General features: G+C 46.7%; 1 protein-coding gene across 3 annotated transcripts in view; it reads right to left on the bottom strand.

Moving 5' to 3' along the window:
• Positions 1–21378, bottom strand: part of Vps53 (VPS53 subunit of GARP complex) — a 153568-nt gene that overhangs the window by 117858 nt on the left and 14332 nt on the right. The window contains exons 1-2 of one of the 3 annotated variants that reach the window (XM_076542914.1): positions 19884–19961; positions 19375–19441 (exon numbers count right to left, since the gene is read on the bottom strand). Coding sequence is in view for 1 of the 3 variants with exons in the window: in XM_006977408.4 (XP_006977470.1) it covers positions 19375–19441 (67 nt within the window). In the remaining 2 variants the exon portion in view is untranslated. Of the gene's footprint in view, positions 1–19374; positions 19442–19883; positions 19962–21378 lie in introns of those variants that run through there. The other 2 variants (XM_006977408.4, XM_076542912.1) reach the window with 2 other exon arrangements.

A 21378-nucleotide genomic window follows, 5' to 3' on the forward strand; every position in this document is an offset into this window, starting at 1 on the left:
CTCGAACTCACAGAGATCCGCCTGGCTCTGCCTCCCGAGTGCTGGGATTAAAGGCGTGCGCCACCAACGCCCGGCCCATAAGTTACTTTTATTTACGATTTCTGCAAACCACATCCACTGAAAAATGTGAACCAATGAGCTTATTTTTTGTGATTTTTGGGACACAAGCCAGAAGTAAAATCCTAAGACAAGGCCAGGGCACACTCAGCAGTACCCAACAAGACTAAACGTTTACATTTCAAGTTCTCTTTCTATATTGCCCAAAGCTCACAACACACTCGTCTTGAATCTGCAGGCGTGGCTGGAGCAGTCTGCACAGCTTCCCTGGATGGAATGTAAGACTTGTTGAGGAGAGCATCCAAAGCAGCAAGTCCACATGGCAAAAAAAAAAAAAAAAAAAAAAAAAAAAAGGAAATGTTTAAGAAAAAACCTCAGCTGCTTTTGCTGGATAAAAGGTACAGAAATTCAATACTTCAGGAACAGGCGCACTGAGGGAACAGCTTGTCCAAGTGTAACAAAGGACGGCTTCCCACAAACAGCCAGACTTCCAGTGCCAAGTCAGAGGTTCCTTACTTCATCCTAATTCCCCATAGCTTACTAGTCCTTCTAATTTTAGACACTGAGTAACTCTCATCACATCAAATCGGGTATTTGTTCAGGAGAAAGCATCGTATTGCGGCAACATCTGGACGTCCTGTCAAGGGATTTGACGTGCATGTCCCCGAGACTTCAGCTGAGCATGCCCTCTTCTGCTTTACCTACTCCCTTTGGGAACTCGGGGATTCCCGCTATTTTAGTACCACTAATGGGGTGTACAGTGGACACAGGGCTCTTCTCACCCTAGGACTTTTCTTTCAGTCATCTCTCCACTGTGCTGGCAGCTACCAGGCTGGTGAATGCCATCACAGTTACTGCTACTGTTGGGACATGCATGTGCACCAGTTAGCTTCTCAGGCTCTGTAGCAAGGAAAAGTGGCTCCCAAATCTGCTTGGAAGGATTTGTTATTATTTCAAAAGACATTTAGGAACCATAGTTATAGCTCAGAGGTAGAAAACTTGCCTGGAACATTTGAAATTCTATGTGCCATACTCATCGTTATAAAAAGAAAGAATGAGGGGCTGGAGAGATGGCTCAGCAGTGAAGAGCACACATTGCTCTTTCAGAGGACTCATGTTCAGTTCCCAGCACCCACATGGTGACTCACAAACATGGAGCTAGGCTGGCAGCCAGAAAGTCCTAGCCATGTTCTGCCCACCGCAGCAAGCACTTGGGTTACAACCATGCACGTGATCACACACGGCTTTTTATATCAGTGCTGGAGATTTGAACTCACAGAGCAAGGATCCTCACCCACTGAACCATCTCCCCTTTACTCTCTTCTCCTGCTTTACTAGAAAACAAAACAAAACAAAAAAATGGGATCATTAAATCTTGTCATAGGCACATTTATAGAAGAACCGTCTGCCTTTTTTTTCCTTTTTTACCCCCTTTTATTTTATTTTACAATACCATTCAGTTCTACATATCAGCCACGGGTTCCCCTGTTCTCCCCCCTCCCACCTACCCCCTTACCCCCAGCCTACCCCCCATTCCCACCTCCTCCAGGGCAAAGCCTCCCCCAGGACTGCGATCAACCTGGTAGACTCAGTCCAGGCAGGTCCAGTCCCCTCCTCCCAGACTGAGCCAAGCGTCCCTGCATAAGCTCCAGGTTTCAAACAGCCAACTCATGCAGCGAGCCCAGGACCTGGTACCACTGCCTAGATGCCTCCCAAACTGATCAATCCAATCGACTGTCTCACCTATTCAGAGGGCCTGATCCAGCTGGGGGCCCCTCAGCCTTTGGTTCATAGAAACGTCTGCCTTTAACTGGAGGCTGTAAAGTGAATGCCATTCAACTACACTGCCCAATACTCACAGTCTAGGTATCGGAATCAGAACCAAAGAGGAACCCAGAATCTTTCTAGACGCCACAATACAACAGGGAAACAGAAATCAGAATTTTGCCAGGTGGAGGCAGGAGGTTCAGGAACTCATGGTTATCCTCAGCTACATAGGAAGTTTGAGGCCGGCCTGGGCTACATGAGACCTTTTCTCAAAAAATAAATAAAAATGTAAAAGAAATTAGAATCTTGGCATGTGATCCAACACTACTGGGAGGATAACAAGTTTCTTGTTACTTAAAAGGTTTAATGAAGACAACTCAAAACACCAAATGAAAGCAGACTAGAAAGGCATTGTCTCTGTTTTGCAAAATTCATCTCCGCAGGAGAGACCAGGGAGTCCAAATCAGAGCAAAGGAGATGTTACAGCTTTATTGCAGACCCCTGAAAAGCAGGCGTTATTAATGGAAAGGCTGACAGGACACCCGCAGTCGAGGCCAGATTGCTCTAAATACTGTACTTCTGTGGCTAAAAGAGGGAAGAGAAAAGGAGGCCAAGTTCTTACATGAAGACAGGGTTTCAAGTTCCCACCCATTGTTTTCACACGCTCAATGACTTCTTGTGTCAAGGATTTGAGGCCCAGGAAAGCTCTGTCTGTTGGCCGAGTTACTGCTGTTTTTTCTCAGGCAAAGCCTCAACCTGAAAGTGAAATTTCCCTTGCAAAGCCTCTAGCTATCAGCAAGCAAACGAGAGTGACAGTTACGGTAGTGATGAGTGGCAGTTTCCTCTTCAGATGTAGACTCCAGTTCCAACCTGTAGCTGACTGCTTTTACTGGGGAAATGGAGAGGTGGCGAGAGTTATGCTGAGCCTTTCTAGCAGACTCCTCTAGAATGCCAGTTCATGTGGAGATGGCTCGGAAGAAGAATAAAGCATCCCTGTTCCCGCTGGCACACTGGTTTTCTAAAGCTATTTTCAATAATCACATCACAGATAAGTGGGACTTGTGTTTCAATGCTCATGAAGGAAACACCCTGATGGCTGGACTTGTTAACTAAACCAAAGAGAAATAAATGCAGGGCAGTTTTAGCTGGTGTGGGGAGAGCATCTCTGTTATTGGCCCTGACACAAAAGCTTAAGACTATTGTCTCAGTTAGGGTTTCTATTGGTGTGAAGAGACACCGTGACCACGGCAACTCTTATAAAAGGAAACATTTAACTGAGGCTGACTTGCAGTTCAGAGGTCTAGTCTCTGCCCCAGGGTATTCATAAAGACACCAAGGGGTGGAGCAAAAGACCTCCTCCTCCAGAAGAGCCAAGTGCAGACCATCTCAGACACCTGCACTCAGGCCCGTGGCCCTAATCATCCTCTATGCAGACCTGCTGGGTAAAGCCACGAGGAACCCGAAAATGGGCTCCCACAGGTTCCTGAGCAGATGAAGGGAAAAACAAAATGTGGTAGGTCCATACAATACAATATTACTCAGCCATAAAGGAGATGAAGTTCTGACACATGCATTAATATGGATAAGCCTTGATGTCTTAGGGTTTCCATCGCTGCAACAAACACCATGACTTGTTGGTGGCAATGTCAGAGGAGCAGCAGATGGGAACTGACTTCAGGAAATCAGCCCACCACAATGCCAGGCACTGATGGGTGAATCTCAGCTAGGCAAGGCTCTGAGGGCTTCAGCTCCAGAATGTCTCTTGCTACTGCTGTGTCTTTACATGTTTGCCTCTGCCATTTTTCTCCAGTATCTGCAAGGGTCTGAATGGGTGTAGGGGGATCCCCACTGCCTTTAATGTAGTGTGATTACCTCATGGAAACATCACATTCTACTGTGGATTTTACCTGTGGATTATTATGAAGATGATTTCCTCTTAAGCTGTACTGTTTAATTGAAGTAATGATTTTATATAATAATAATGTTAGTTTAAATAGAATTTTGATGATTACAGATTTTTAACAAAAATAGTAAGGGATTATGATAGATATTAGTTTAGTGGAAAATTTAATATAGGTAAAGGCAGGATATAGTGTTGCCCCCGTCCCCTAATAAAGCAGGGACTAGAGAGGATAGAAAATAAGAACAAGGAAGTGTCACACAGCTAAGACTTATGAATTTCTCTTGAGGAGCCATATAGACTGTGGCTTAGGTTAATGATTAAGGAAAACAATTAAGTCCCAGAAACTAGGCTAACTCAAGTTCTTTAATCTTAATGTTGGAAGATGTATTCATAGGTTTCAGTGTGCATCATAGCTAAAACCAAGCTTTAAATAATGACTTAAGGTTGGGTTAAGAAGTTTTTGTTAATGGCTTTGAGGTAGAAAATCTTGGGGAACAATTTAGTTTACAAAGGCACACTTTTAACAGTTGAGCAAGGGACTCATTGAGGTCAGGGAACAAAAACAACGGCAGTCTGGCCATTGCTGGCTGATATACCTTTCTTGTTAGGATGGGTTGGTGATCAAAGGTGATGATTAATTCCTTGTATCCATTTCTGTCCTCAGCTTCCTGATGTAAAAAAACTGTTGATGAATGGGTATGTAACCTGAGGATTTAAAGTATAGTTGACTGGTTGTTTTTCATATATAAAAGTTTAGATTTGTGATTCTTTTAAGATTTTTTTCACAGGATTACCTTTTGAGATAAATAATAAAATGATTGGTTCTTTCTTTGTAACCACAAAATGTAGCCTGCCAGTAAAAGATCTGGCCGAGAAAAATACCTTGCTTGCTTACACTTTGTTAATTTGTAACAAGTTGCTTGGGCATGAATGTATGTGGGTTCTTGGGGATAATTTATTTTTCACCTGTAATACCCAAGATATTTAATCATGCATGTAAGGGGAATGGGAACATGTTGTTTTTTACTTTTATTCATTTTCTTTTACTTAAAAGACATTTTTTACTTAAAAAAAGTCATTTACTAAAAGATAGACTGTAACCACATTGTGATTTTTATATTGCTTGAAAGATTTTGCTGGGGTATATAAACTGTAAGAGAAAAAAATAAAGGAGAAGGAAGTCATCAGGAAAGATGCAGAAGGAAAACATCAGGCTAGAAGAACAGAACAGAAGAAGAACAGATTAGAACAAGCAACAGAAAGAGGAATAAAATGAAGACCTAAGTTCTGGCCCCCAGAGAAGTCCTCATGTGTCTGTTCATCTGTCCAGTAGTTCACCTACTCCACATTTCATCTTCAGTTTCTCTGACCTGCTGATGGCTTGCCATTCATGAGCACCTTAAGTGATATCCTGACATACTGATGTGTGTATGTGTGTGTGTGTGTGTGTGTGTGTGTGTGTGTGTGTGTGTGTATGTATGTATGTTTACCTTTTTTGCCAGTCCCAGAGAATTAAGTCTTACTCCCTCAGGTAGAAAATTCAAGTTGAGTGATTAGTTCGCCAACTCCGTGGCTCCCCTTCAGTTCCTGAGCTGCTGAAGGCTGGTCCTCACAGCAGCATTGACCCAAAAGCAAGTTGGAGAGGAGAGAAAGGGTTTATTTGGCTTACACTTTCACATTGCTGTTCATCACTGAAGGAAGTCACAAACAGGAACTCAAACAGGGCAGGATCCTGGAGGCAGGAGCTGATGCAGAGGCCATGGAGGGGCGCTGCTTACTGGCTTGGTTCTCCTGGCTTGCTCAGGCTGCTTTCTTACAGAACCCAGGACCACCAACTCAGAGATGGCACCACTCACCATGGGTTGGACCTTGCCCAGCTAATCACTAATTGAGACAATTACATAATTGATCCAGGCATTTGCCTGGATCTCATAGAGACATTTCCTCAGCTGAGGCTCCTTCTTCTCTGATGACTCTAGCTTGTGTCGAGTTGACACACAAAACCAGCCAGTACTTGCCGATGTAAGTGAAATATGTCAGAAACAAAAGGTCAGATATTGTTGGATTCCATTTATATGGCGTACATACAAAAAGAAAATCCACAGGGAAATATTAGAGGCCCCAGGAGGCTATGGGAGCTTTTGTTTAATGATCACAGAGTTTCCGATGGGGATGAATGAAATACACAGAGTAGTGGAGCTTGCACAGCGCAGTGACTGTAGTTAACAACACAGTGCATTCATTATGTACATACGGTCTGCAAATTCTTAATATTAACAATGTACCATATCAATGATACTGGGTGGTGTAGGAAGATAGATAGTTAAAACAGATTAATTACATCATATGTGGATTCTATCTCAATAAAACTGTTCAAAATATAATGATGTGGAGCTGGCAAAAAAGTTCAGACGGTAAAGTCTGACAACCCGAGCCGGATTTCCCAAACCCACGTACAGGTGGAAAGAGAGAGTAAACTGCACAAAGCTGTCTTCTGACTTCTATATGAATGCCCCAGTGCACACCTCACACTTACAAACACACATCACATACGTGTGCAAGCGCACGCACTCACGCACATGCACACTGATACAAAATGGTTTTTAAATGCAGTGATATGAATGAAGAAGTTAAAGTTATGAATTGTTTTGTGCCATGTAGTCCAGAGGCCTTGAACTCGAGATTTTGCTTCCTCAGCCTCCCAAGTGCTGGGATCACAGGCATGTGCCACTCTCCACCCTGCCTACCTCTATATGCCAAATTTAGCAAAGATTTTAAAGAGGATCACTAAATATATTCCTTAACACTCAGCTTCATTCTAGATGAAATAAAAAAAAAACTATATTCAAAGACTACTTTAAAAATAAGAATAGTAATATTTTTAAATACCAATTTTTCTGGGAGGTTGAGGAAAGAAGATCACAAGATTGAGATCAGGACACACACACCCCAATACAGACACAAGTTTGTATTGACTTGTATCAGACTGGACCACACAGGGATGGAGATTTCTCTCTCTCTCTCTCTCTCTCTCTCTCTCTCTCTCTCTCTCTCTCTCTCTCTCTCTCTCACACACACACACACACACACACACACACACACACACACACACACACCACATATGTGAGGTCAGCCTGTACCACACAGAGCATGCTATCTCAAACACATACATACACACACTGCAAATCTCTGTGAACCTGCTGGATTCTTGCACACCATGACAAGGGACAAAAGCCCAGGTCTGTGTAGGGGACACGCTAGGTACACCTAAGAATAAGCACAGTGGGGCTGGAGAGCAGGACTCATTGGTTAAGAGCATGTCCTGTTCTTTCTGTTTGTTTGGTTTTGGTTTTTCGAGACAGGGTTTCTCTGTGGAGCTTTGGAGCCTGTCCTGGAACTCACTCTGTAGCCCAGGCTGGCCTTGAACTCACAGTTCCGCCTACCTCTGCCTCCCGAGTACTAAGATTAAAGGCGTGTGCCACCACTGCCTGGCTACATGTCCTATTCTTACAGAAAACCCAGGTTTGGTTCCTAGCACCTATCACCCAAAACTCTGGTTCTAAGAGAGCCAATGCCTTCTTAAAACCTCCATGGGCTCCTATACACATGGGGTGGACATGTACACTCAGGCACACACATACACAGAAAATATGTGTGTGTGCGTGTGTGTGTGTGTGTGTGTGTGTGTGTGTGTGTATGTGTGTGTGTATGAACCAGCACCTTATCTGCAAGGCAGCACAAGTGCCACCCCCACTTTAGAAAACTCTAAAGATGTGACCAATGTGGCATTCAGAGAAGCCTTCCCCTTAAGGTTATTATTCTCAGGTGATGGAGAGATGCCTCAGTGGGTAAGAGCTTTTACTGCACAAGCAGAGGGACCTGAGTTCATATCCCAGCACCATGTAAAAAGCAGGCATGGCAGCTGGGTATGGTGGCACACACCTTTAATCCCAGCACTCAGGAGGCAGAAGCAGGCGTGTCTCTGAGTTTGAGGCCAGCCTGGTATAGAGCAAGTTCTAGGACAGCCAAGACTACACAGAGAAACCCTATCTTAAAAAACAATAGAAAGGAAGGAAGGAAGGAGAGAGGGAGGGAGGGAGGGAGGGAGGAAGGAAAGAGGGAGAAAGCCAGCCAGGCCTGGTCACATATGTACCTATAAGCCCAGCATTGTGGGGGCAGGACAGGAGGATCACTAGGCTTGCTGGCTGCCAGTTCTGCTCTAGGTTCAAAAAACCCTGTCTCAGATAAGGCAGAGAATGATGAAGGACACCTGACATCATCCTCTGGCCTCCACATGCCTGTGCAAAGGTGCTCAAATAAGACAGAAGAAAGAAGTAACACACATAAGCCAAGTGCGGTGGCACACGCTTTTAGTCCCTGCACTCGGGAGGCAGAGGCAGGTGATCTTTGTGAGTTCGAGGCCAGCCTGGGCTACATATTGAGGTCCAGAACAGTCAAGCTATCTAGAAACCCTGAGAGAGAGAGAGAGAGAGAGAGAGAGAGAGAGAGAGAGAGAGAGAGAGAGAGAGAGAGAATGAATGAATCTGGGGCTGAAAGCAGCAGCATGTCTTAAAGGCAAAAACAACAAATTCAGGACTCAAAGCTTTTCACTTGACCAGGCTGCCACTCCATGTTGTACAAGCAACACTGCCCATGCAATCCTTTAAGGACTGAAACAAATGCTCGGCCTTTCTTAGTCATAGAGGAGGGAGAAAACGGTTATTCAGATTCCTCATAGGGTGTCTGAAAATGAGGGTTTTACAGGACAAATGGCCGAGGCCTAGGAGGCAGCAGATGCGTTTGTGAAATAAATAAAAATCAATAAAAGCTCTACCAGGGTAGGCATGTGAGAATATGGGGCAGGAGGACTTAGACCAAGGCCAGCCTGGGCTACTTAGAAAGAGAGACCCTGTCTCCCAGGAGGGAGACAACGTGCTATCCAGGCTCACATGCAGTAAGAGGATGTGTTGCAGTAACCAGGTTAACCCCAGTCCCACTCCAGGCTAATCAAGAACCCCAGCTTCAGCGATAGCTAAGTGTTGTAGAAGCAGGCAAAATGCAGCACAACACGCACATGGATTCCACTTGTCAGCCAAACACAGGCTGCCCTTAGCCTCTGCACCAGATGTAGAAGTCCTGGTTAGGGAATGGCAGCCAGACTCAAGCAGGATGAGGGACACTATGCTTACAGAAGGCTGACGGCCAGGCTGCTCCATGAATCAGTGCTGTCTGCATTCCAGACCACAGCAATTTTAGCCCGAAAATATTCTGAAAAGTATAATACAAAAAAGAGACACAGACAGACACACATGCATGTGTACACACACACACACACACACACACACACACACACACACACACACACACAGAAGGTGGAGGATGGGGTATGGGGCAGGTGCTGTGGTCTCAGCTACTGGGGAGGCTGAGGGAGGAGAAATGTTCAGCCATTCTCAGTTACTAATGGGAAATAAAAGCTTAAACTTCAAAAAACTTATCCATTTTTAAGGTGGTATATTTAGGAGGAGAAAACAAGTAGCAGTTGATATTTATTTACTCATTTACTTACTTACTTATTACAGACAGATCCTCAGTATGTAGCCCAGACTGGCCTCAAACTCATGATCTTCCTGCCTCAGCCTCCCAAGTGCTGGGACTGCAGATGTGCACTGCCCTGCCCCACTGGCATGATGTGTGCTTGTGCATGTATGCTTTAAAACTATTATTTATTTCCTTAATTAATTTTATCAATCAATGTGCTTAATTTTTGTGGTGGTTTGAATGTAAATGGCCCCATAGGTCTGTAGGGAGTAGCACTATTAGGCGGTGTGGCTTTGTTGGAATGGGTGTGGCTTTGTTGGAGGAAGTGTGTCACTGGGGTGGGCTTGGAGGTTTCAGATGCTCAAGCCAGGCCCAGTGTCTCTCTCTTCCTGCTGCCTGCTCATCCAGACGTAGAACTCTCAGCTACCTCTCCAGCACCGCGTCTGCCTGCATGCTGCCATGCTTCCCACCATGACAATAATGGACTAAACCTCTGAACTGTAAGCCAGCCTCAATGAAATGTTTTCCTTTTTAGGAGCTGCCGCGGCCACGGTGTCTCTACACAGACATAGAAATCCTAACTAAGACAACTTTCCTCCCAGGAAAGGACGGAAGAATGTTATAAACTGAAAGTGACAGGAAGTCAAAGACAAGCACTCCTGCCGTTGCACCGCTCAGCCGCTCAGCCGCACACTAGGATCAGCACCAGGCGGCAGAGCCCCAAGCCCACCCTGGTTCAGTTTGGGAAACACATTTCTGTTCTAATGCCTGAATTAGATGAGGTGCTAATTTTTATGATGAAAAGCAGTGAATATTTTCTCCTTGGAAAGTAACACACTTTCTTGATTTGGTTCGTAAATCTTCATGATATCTCTAACTACAAGTGAAGCATGTAAGTATTATTAACCTCCTTTTCTAGAGAAAATAGGAACAGAATGATTAGGAAACATAGCCCTGCGCCAGGCAAGGTGCTGCCTTGCCTGTCATCCTAGCATTTAGGAGGCAGAGGCAGGAGGATCAGGAGTTCAAGACCAGCCTGGGCTACATAGTGAGTTCTAGCATAGTCTGGTCCATAGTGTGAGATATTGTCAAAAAAAGAAAAGAAAAAGAAAGAAAGAAAGAAGTTAGGAAGGAAGTTAGGAAGGAAGGGAGGAAGGGAGGGAGGGAGGGAGGGAGGGAGGGAGGGAGGGAGGGAGGGAGGAAGGAAGGAAGGAAGGAAGGAAGGAAGGAAGGAAGGAAGGAAGGAAGGAAGGAAGGAAAGGAGGGCTGGTGAGATGGCTCAGTAGTCAAGAGCACTTGCTACACTTCCAGAGGATCTAAGTCAGGTTCCCAGCACCCATGTCAGGAAGCTCACAACTGCCTGTAACTCCCAGAGCACCCACACCCACACTACACACACTTACACAGACGTATACACATAATACAATAAATCTTAAAAAAAGAAACAAGCAAGCAATCAAAGCAACAGAGAGAGAGGGGGGGGAGGGAGGGAGGGAGGGAGGGAGGGAGGGAGGGAGGGAGGGAGGGAGGGAGGGAGGGATAATAACCAAGAACAGGTAAGAAGCCTGTGCTTGCTTTCTGGGCCTGGCACTTTAGGCTAGAGTGAGGAGGAGGAGGAGGAGGGGGGGGGAGGAGGAAGAGAGGAAGTCTCGGATAGCAGAGCACAGGGTCTGAACCCCACCTGTTCCACTTTCTCATCTACAGCTTGAATGAAGAGAGAGAGGGCACACGTGGCAGATTTGATGGTGATAAATGGGAAGTCACAGAGAGTACAAAGATCTTGACAGGTTGAAACAATCAAGTAAAACACAAGATACCACCAAGGATGGGACACAAAGTCTGGCACAGATTCTCAAGAACCTATTGCACAAATGGAGGAGAGAGTTTTAATGAGGCTCCTATGAAAAAGCCCTGGGGCAGTGGTGCAGAGCGCTGGGCCACAGATGTGTTTGGCTTGGCCTTTGCAGTGTTTAGGAAAAACACCAAGCCAACATTTTAGAGCTGGGAGAGGCGCAGAAAAACCCGGATTCCTGGCTTCTCTTGAAAAACTGATAGATCTGGCAACTCCAGGTCTACATCCAGACCTGACCACAACTGGGCTACCATTGACGTGTGGCTGTCCAGTTGAGACCTGGCATTCACTCTCCCTATGAAGACAGACATGGAGCACATACTCTACTTAGGTTGCTCTCTTATCTTCCAGGCTATCCTTGCAACCCTTGACCTGAGGGCTGCAGGGTACTGGCAGTCAGTGAGGTCAACAAGGCGAGGCGGCTGCTGAACACCCCACCAAACCCCAGGGAGCAGGACAGTATCTGCAGGAGTGCCACCTAATTCCTAAAGAGCTGCAAACCTCCCCAAAGAATCTAGAAAAATCATCATCTTTCCTCCAGAAATATGTCTGTCCATATCAAAATGTAGTTCATTTCAGGGCACTGGCAGACCCCAGACAGTCTATAATAGAAAGTGGTTATCGGAATGAAACACCCTCCATCTTCATCAGGCCAGGTGGGGCTGCTTCCTCGAGTCCATCACTAAGGATCTAGTTTGATGATGGTTGGCATGGGAGGGTCACTGGGCCCTCACCGGAGAGACAAGGTGGTCTTCCCAGCCATCTGCCTGCCATTCCGCCCCAAGTGCACAAAGCTTGCGGCTCTCAGGAGGAGCCAGAGAATACAGGCTGGTGCAGGTTAATTACAGTGGTGCTTCCATATATGTTGCTATGGGGAAGCCATCATCTATATGGGGTGAGCACTTTCAAGTGTGGCCGCTTTGGGGTCACCCACACTCCTGCCATTAACCCCTCACCCAGGAACTGCAAGTAAATTCAAAAAACTCCTTTGTTCCCCAGGGTGAACTCTAGTGAAACTGTACTCTAGTTTGTCGTTGGGACCTTATGAGGAAGGGGTAGACTGTGGCCTGTGCCTCCCCAGAGAAGGAATCCTCACAAGGTCCCAGTCTATTACAAGAAGACACAGCACCCCTCTGCATGTTCACACAATGTCTACTCCTAGGGACCACACATTAAGGGGGATGCTGACAAACCCCATCCAGAGGGAAGAACCAGAACAGTGAAAGCTCTGGGAGTTACATCAGTTAGGGAAGTGCAGGACGGCTCTGTCTGAAAAGGACCACAACAGCCATTCTAGACGGCAGGAGCTGTAATAGGGAAAGGGACTGGGCATACCGTGGTCCAGTTGGCAGAACTGAAATTGATGAGGGCCACAGCGAAGTATACTTCCCTATTCAGTTCAGTCGGAGAGAAGTTTATTACAATTAAAGCTGAACACATCTGGAACAGTGTGCCCTGTGGGCCAATGCAGCTGACCTCCCCATCTCATACATATCCATGCTTCTGCAGAATCAGAAACTGTCAGAGAAGCTATATATTTTCGACTGGGGGGAAGCTCACACTACAGTTGTCTACAGCTTTTTCCAAACCTGAGCTACAGTGAGCAGTGAGCTGGAAAGGGTGGCAGTAATTTTCTTCCTAAACCTCAGTCATGCTCTGCTCACAGAAACAGCCAGGCTGTGGCCAAGCTGCACAAAGAGAGAAATCCAGAGGCTGACTCTGCATCGGTGACTCTCAGTGATTCTCAGAGGCTGACTCTGCATCGGTGACTCTCAGTGATTCTCAGAGGCTGACTCTGCATCGGTGACTCTCAGTGATTCTCAGAGGCTGACTCTGTATCGGTGACTGTCAGTGATTCTCAGAGGCTGACTCTGCATCGGTGACTCTCAGTGATTCTCAGAGGCTGACTCTGCATCGGTGACTCTCAGTGATTCTCAGAGGCTGACTCTGTATTGGTGACTCTCAGTGATTCTCAGAGGCTGACTCTGCATGGGTGACTCTCAGTGATTCTCAGAGGCTGACTCTGCATCGGTGACTCTCAGTGATTCTCAGAGGCTGAGCCTGCATCGGTGACTCTCAGTGATTCTCAGAGGCTGACTCTGCATCGGTGACTCTCAGTGATTCTCAGAGGCTGACTCTGCATCGGTGACTCTCAGTGATTCTCAGAGGCTGAGCCTGCATGGGTGACTCTGGTCAAGCTTTGACCCCTCTTGCAATTTCAATGCCAGCTAGCTTTTCCCTCCTCTAACCCGCTCTTACATTCACCTCTTTCTAGCTACCTGCCAATTGTGTGTTTTAATTCTTGGGAAGCTGCATGAATTTCAGAGCATATCAGAGCATGCACTGACTCACTTTATCCACACATTTCTAACATGTGAACATCTAATTAAGGTTTTGGACTGATGATCTCAACAGATGAGAATGAGGAGGAGCCAGTGCCACAGGAACTTTGTAAGAGTGTCGTAGTATGGTTAGAAGAGGTCACAGACTAGACCACTACATGCTGGCCCACAGGAGGGGGGTCAACAACCAAAGGCTCTCCAAAATGTTTATTTAGCAAATTGCTAACCAAGCAGCTGGTATTCCAGAAACTAAAAAATGGCCTCATTGGATTTTCAATTCAAAAATCTGCCCAAATATTTTTTTTAATTATTTATGTGTATATGCCTGTGTCTGTGCGTGGGTTTGTATATAGGAGTGCAGTATCCATAAAGGCCAGAGGCATCAGATCCCCCACAGTTGGAGTTACAGGTTGTTGTGAGCTGCCCAACATGGATACTAGGAACCTCAGGTCCTCTGAAAGATCAACAAGGACTCCTAAACACTAAATCATATCTCCAGCCCATAATTCTATTATTTATTTATTTATTTATTTATTTATTTATTTATTCATTTATTTCTGAGACAAGGTTTCATTATGTAGTCTTGACTGGCCCAGAAAGAGGCTGAACTTGGACTCACAGAGATCCTCCTGCCTCTGCTTCCTGAGTGCTGGGATTAAATGTGTGTGCTATCATGCCAAGCCCCAAACAATAAAAAAAGATCTGTTCTCAAGGTTGGGGAGATGACTCAGTTGGTAAAGTTCTCAGTGAAGGAGCATGAGGACCTGAGTTTGACCTCTAGCACCCCCAAAAAATGTATCTGTAACCCCAGTGCTGGGGGGGCTGGATATCTAGAGCTTGCTGTTCAGCCAGCCTAGTTCAATCAGTGAGCTCCAGGTCCAGTGAAGAGTCCTTGTTTCAAAAAACAAGACCTCCACACACTGGTGCACACACGCACGCACGCACGCACGCACGCACGCACGCACGCACGCACGCACAACACACATACCAGCACAAAATAACTTCCCTGCTAAAAATGTCTTTTAAAGGGCCCAAGAGATGGCTCAGCAGCATGAAAGCCTAGTGAGCTGAGTTCAATACCAGAACCCCTAGAAAAGTGGGGAGAAAACTGAGTCTGCAAACTTTTTCTCTGGCCTTGACATGTGCACTGGCATGCATGCTTATTACCCTCCTCCATAACAAGAAATCACTTAAAATGTCTTCCAAGACATGAGGAAAGTCAGGTCTGGAGGCATTCGCCTGTAGTCCTAGCACTTGGAAGGTGGAGGTAGGAGGGTTTTAAGGCCAGAATGCACTGCATGAGATCCTGTCTCAAAAAACAAAAACAAAAACCCCAAAATAACAAAAAACAAGCAAGCTCCAAGAAGACTCTACGGTGCGCAATGAGGCGGACCGCTTGCTCTACACAGGTTGACAAGCTGCTCAGGGGTGGAGAGTCCATCCAGGGAGGGAAGCTTCCTTTGCTCCTACTCCTGCTCTCTGAGTGTTCTCAGCCTCTGTGGAAACAAGTTCTGAAAGCGAACTGCTCATGTTCCACAGAAGAGGGGAGCCTGGGGCCCCCTGACTTAGAAAACCCAGTACTCTGGCACATCTATAATTCCCTAGTCTACGCCTGTCAGCTGGGGACTCCCTTCAGCAAAGCACCCGCCAGATCCGTGCTGTCGCCCCTAGGAGCCGACAAGGACAGAACTGAGCGCACTCTGCTGAACAGTCTCCACTTGGGCTGGCATGTCAGTCTGCTGACAGAGACAGATGGGAGATGACAGGAAAAGCCATTATTTCTTCTGGGCTTCCTCTCTGTCTGGAGTCTAAGGAGACAACACAAATTCCATCACAGGCTGAAATTCGATCTAAACATTCTTGAAAACATGGTCTTGCTCTCTGAAATACGAGCTGCCCTGCTGACAACCTGTGACCCATTTCCAAGTGAAGGTGGGGAGAGGCATTCCTGAGGCCTACCCCTTCCGGGGCTCGCTCCCCCATGCTGCTCTTTGATGGTCCACAAGTTAAAACGGAAGCAGCCAGGATGTGTACAGACAGCATGACCCAACAAAAACTGTGATGAATCATCAGCTTTCTCTTCACAGTCTTAGGATCAATCTTAACATCTGAGACTCGCCAAGTATTTTAAGACTTCTGGTAAGCCGTTCTAAATGTAGGCTAAGTCACAAAATACAGCAGTGCTATTCCAACCAGCAGTAACCTGGACCTATTCACACATGAACCATGAGCTGGAGAAGCAATTTGGTGGTAGAACTATGCACACTTGCCTAGCATTCAGGAACCCCAAGTTCCTTAGCACTGAACACCCCACTAGCCCACCCAAACCAAACTTTAAAGTCCCTCAAGCCTAACTAAGATGAAGTTCTGACAGTCAGGGGCAGGGCATCTGTCTATTGGCAATGACTGATCTGAGACACAGCAAACACTCACTGCAGTTGCCCGGGACGATGGAGACTGAAGCATGAAGACAAAAACGATAGCCTTGCTTTCAGGGGACCACAAACTAGCCAACGGGCCCTGACCTACTCATTAGTAACCAAGGGAGGCCGGGCACAGCGCAGGGCTGGGGCTGACAGACACGTGGGAAGGACACACATCTGTCTCTCTAGATGAAGAGAGGTCAGATGAAGGTCGAGTCTCCTTGGGCCTCAAAGTCTGAGTACTTTGGTGTTATTCGATGGGATAAATAAATAACATGAAGAAAAAGCAGTATTTGAGCTTGCCCTTAGACGGGTAAAGTTCTGAAATATAAAATCTGGAAGAAAGGGAAGCAAAAAACAAACAAAAACAAAAACAAAAATAAAAAACCCCACTTCAGGCCTTAGTAGTGAAGACTGATTAGTGAGGATGGATCTGGAATCATGGATGAGAGAGGCAGATCTGAGAGGGATTATCTAGACCAGGTTAATAAATCAGGAAGTCCCACCCTAAATTCTATGGGCTGGAGTCCTAGACTGAATAAAAAGAAGAGACAGAACTGAGTAACAGCATTTACCGCTCTCTGCCTGACTGTGGATGCAATGTGACTAATGTCCCTGCTGCCGGCCGGCCGGCCGGGCCTTCCGGGTCGGGATGGACTGGATCCCCGCGGCTGTAAGTCAGAATAACCCCTTCCTCCCTGACATTGCTCCTGGCTGGTCGTGGTGGCACGGTGGTGATAACTAGCACAGGTACAAAGACGACATATGACGGGTCAGAGAGCGCGGGGCGTGCAGCAGAGCAGGAGGTTCTCGGGTGCTCAGGACACAGGGGGAGACAGCGGGAAACGTGGACGGCAGCCTCAAGAGCAGTAAGGGAGCGTGACCGACTTCACTCAGGTCAGAGGTGGAGGGTTCTGAGGAGGCAAATGCCGTGAGTCGACATGAAACACGGAGGCTAATCCTCCCAGTGAGGGGACCTTCCTCCTCGATATTACTTCCAGGGTCCTGTTTACATGGGACCGGATGAAAACAAGCAGTAAACCCCGGCATCACGGGAGAGTCCAGGAAACAGGATGTCTTAGGGAACTAGCACACAAGAAGCACCAGTGCTGAGGAAAGGACGAAGACAGGCTACGTCCTGACAGACAAGAGAAGGGGTATGTCAAGAGGAAGAGTGACAGCCATGAAACGTAGGAAATAGAGATGCATAAAACTAAATGAGGCTGGGGCAGGGGCTCGACAGGCCAGACCCTTGCTTCTCAAACATGAGGACCTGAGGTCAGTCCCCAGCACCTATCTAAAAGCCAGGTGCAGCGGCAGCACACACCTGCCATCCCACCATGGGGGAGGCAGACACAGAAGGAGCCTTGGGGGCTTGCTGGACGGTTTAGTCAAACTGGTGAGCTCAAGGTTCAGTGAGCTGCTCTGTCGAAAATATAGGGTAGAAGCAATTGAGGAAGACATCTGATTTTGATCTCTGGCCATCACAGACATACAGACAGACATACAGACACACAGACACACACACACACAGACACACACACACACAAAATGCAAATAAGGGGGCCGGAGAGATAGCAAAGTATTGAAGTCCAGCAATCAAAAGCCCCCTTTGGAGCCAGGCGGTGGTGGTACGAGCCTTTAATTCCAGCACTAGGGAGGCAGAGGCAGGCGGATCTCTGTGAGTTCAAGGCCAGCCTGGTCTACAGAGTGAGTTCTAGGAAAAGAGCAAAGCTACACAGAGAAACCCTGTCTCAAAAAACATCATCTAATAAATGTGCCCAATCAAAATTAAACATCTCATCCTAACATGGGTTTCTCATTTTACCTTTATAAACTGCCATTTGTCTATGGACCACATCTGTCTCCTCTCTATTGAGACAATCCTTTGTTTTCTGGGACAAATCCCCTGCGGTCTTCCTTGTTCTAGCTCCTGTCTTTGTCTCGTATTCCCTGCCCTCTGGGGCAAATGAATCTTTGTGCTGAGAACTTGCTAGCAGGGGTCCTGAGCCAAGATACTTTTCCTTTCACTGAGTTCAGTTCCCAGTACCCATAAGACGGCTTACAACCACCTGGAGCTCCGGTTCCAAAGTGTCTAACACCCTCTTCTGATGTCCACATGTGCATCAGGGACATATGCGGTGCACATACATGCAGGCAAAACATTCATACACATAAAATAAAAATAAATATAAAAAACTTCAAGCTGGGAGGTGGTGGTGGTGCACATCTTTAATCCCAACACGTGGGAGGCAGAGGCAGGCAGGTCTCTGTGAGTTCGAGGCCAGCCTGGTCTACAGCATGAGATCCAGGACATGCACCAAAACTACACGGAGAAAACCCTGTGTCGGAAAAACAAAACAAAAAACTTCAAATAAATAAACAACAACAACAGCAGCAAGAAAAAAAAAATGAAAAATCTAAGAGTCAAGACATCTTTGAGCCATTAGCAGCAGAGCGGGATGTTACAGATAAAGTTGTACCTAGAATTAGGCCCTTTCTTGCACTCTAAGCCTGCAGCATGAGAGCTGTTTTCAGAAGCCCGCTGTCCTACAAACTGTCAGAGAGCTGGTCATGGCGGCTGCCGCTCTCACCCCAGCTCTCAGCAGGTGAAGCGGGAGGACCGGGACTTTGAGGCTGCCTAGGCTAGGCAGCTAACACTGCCAGTAGCTCGGGGTGGAACACTCTGGTCTAGTGTGCACAAGGCCGCGGGTTTGATCTCCAGCACTGCAAAAAGCTGAAGAGGACAAAGGAGAAGAGGGAAGCCATCCCAACAACGTGCGGCTGACCTAAGTGAACTAAACGGAAGGGAGGGCCAGCCAGACACTGTGGAGAGGAAGGCGGGAAAGGCACGAGCAGCCTTTCTGTTACGACAGCAATCTCTGAAATACACTGCCAAACACAATCCAAATAGAAGAGAGGCTGGTTAGCAGATGACATCTGCCCTTCGGTCACCAAAGAATAACCTCCTCTCCACAGGCTTCTTCCCCTCCATCCCCTCGCAACAGCCCTCCCTAGTGAGGAGGAAGGAACTACATGAAGCTGGAATGAACCCAGTTCTGCGGGCTGGCGAGACGGGTGTGAGGAACCACGGCTGCCTCCCGTCAACATCTACAGCACTCAAACCAATACTGAGTCCCCGACAACCAACTGACAGACAGAGGCAGGGACGCGAGTTAGGCATGGCACATAAGGCCTGTCTGAGGCGGTGAAAAACTAGGACCCTTCAGGTTGTCCATCACAGTCTGCAGGTTGCTGGCCCCGGGTCAGCTGTGCATTAATACACAATCCGGGTCTGGAGACACCGTGTGAGAGCTCAGGGCTGGCCTGGAGATGCTCCCCCTGTCATGGTGGAGCAGGTCACTCATGCTTCCTGCTGCACATGGAACAGGCTAACAAGGTGCAAACAAACTGGTCGACATTCTGGTGACGCGGGGTTTGGGTCTCCATGAAATCAGGGCTGTAACTAATGTGGGGGGATTCGTCACTTACTTGCCTTCCATCCTGCCCCACATTTGTCTGACCTCTTACGACAGTCCGGATATTGTCATCCAGTCTCCTGGCAAAAAAAAAAAAACAAAGACAGGATACGAGTCATTCCAATCAACCCAGCTCCGGGTAGACCAAAAGAAAGAGAAAGTCAGTAGCTCACTCATCAACCCCCGTGGACTGCACCTATTTAATGCCGCCAACCACACAAAACCACACGAGCCCAAGCGATGAAGAATGGGGCCTGGGAGCAGGCAGCAACACCAATGCAAGAAGCCGCACCAGTGCAGACTTAGCATTGCCTCTGTTTAAACACTGGCAAGAGTTAATGTTCAGAAGCTGGCCGAAAGGACCAATAAAACTGTGAACGTTTTTCACAGAGTAAATCAGCAATGACAAAGTTACAGATGTTTTATAGAAATAAGCCAGCAAATTCAAATCAGCAACTGCAAAATCCTGACTTTGGTGAGCAGAGTCAAGGAGCCAGGGTGGTCTCTGCACTCAGTCCTTACTCTTTGTGCCCCAAGGTGCAGCCTGTCAGAGGCAGATCTATGGCTTCCGGGATGTCTCTTCCCAGGGGCTCAGCAAGGGCCACTGCATGGCGCCTCGGCCAGAGGAATTTCTATCAGCCAGCTTCACTTTGCACTTGAAGAATCTATTTAAGGTGTGGTATCAGGAATGCAGGAAATACCTAGCTGACAGGGCTCTCTGGATCGCCAGGATGTTTCTACTTTCTATATAAACTCTGGCAACTTCGAGGTCTCCTCTAGAGCCATTATAACTGAAGCCAACAAAACAACAAGGAGGCTTTTTTTTTTTTTTTTTTTTTTTTTTTTTTTTTTTTTTTAAGATTTACTTATTTTAGCCGGGTGGTGGTGGTGGTGGTGATGGTGATAGTGGTGGTGGTGCACACCTTTAATCCCAGCACTCAGGAGGCAAAGGCAGGAGGATCTTTGTGAGTTCGAGGCCAGCCTGGTCTACAGAGCGAGATCCAGGAAAGGCACAAAGCTACACAGAGAAACCCTGTCTTGAAAAACAAAAACAAACAAACAAAAAAAGATTTACTTATTTTATTATTTTATGTGTGTGAATGTCTTGCCAGCATGTGTATATGTATATGTACAAAATGCATGCCTAGTGCCTGTAGAGGTCAGAAGAGGGTGTCAGATCTCCTGGGACTAGAGTTACAGATGGTTGTGAGCAGCAACATGGGTACTGGGAACTGAACTTGGGTCCTCAGCAAGAGCACCAAGTGATCTTAACCCCTGAGCCTTCTCTCTAGTTCATCTTTGTGCTTTCTAAGGCACCACTGGAACAATACATTACAGGGCAGTGCCCTTTACTGAAAGACTAAAGAATGTTAGGGAAAAAACTCCTCTTCTACACTCAAAATGAATGCTTTCCATTTCCAAAATAAGTTTCCTCATCAAAAACAAGCTGGACGTGGTGGCACACACCTTTAATCCCGGCACTCAGTAGGCAGAAGCAGGCAGATCTCTGAGTTCGAGGTCAGCCTGGTCTACAGAGCTAGTTCCAGGACAGCCAAGGGCTACATAGAAAGACTCTGTCTCGGAAAAAAAACAAACAAACAAAAAGAAAGAAACAAACAAACAAATGCACACAAAATCTCCAAAATACATTTGAAGCAATGAAATCATGCTCCTCCTCATCTTCTTCCTCTTTTTTTTTTCCTTTTTCTTTTTCTTTTTGATAGGGTCTCATGTATCCCAGGCTGGTCTTAAATTCACCATGTAGCCAAGGATGACCTTGAACTTCTGGCCACCTCACCTCCAGCTCCCACATGCTAAGACTACAGGTGTGTGCACCCACACCTGGTTTACGGGTTTATGCCACGCTTAGGATTGAATCCAGGGCTTCATGTCTGCTGGGTCAGCACTCTACTGAATTACATTCCCAGCCCTGATGAACGGACCTGTTCTGTGTTGTTTTAGGACAGGGTCTCACTGTACAGCTCTAGCTGGCTGGGAACTCTATTAAACAGGCTGC

The sequence above is a fragment of the Peromyscus maniculatus genome, chromosome 8, assembly GCF_049852395.1.
Source record: "Peromyscus maniculatus bairdii isolate BWxNUB_F1_BW_parent chromosome 8, HU_Pman_BW_mat_3.1, whole genome shotgun sequence".
Classification (NCBI taxonomy): Eukaryota; Metazoa; Chordata; class Mammalia; order Rodentia; family Cricetidae; genus Peromyscus; species Peromyscus maniculatus.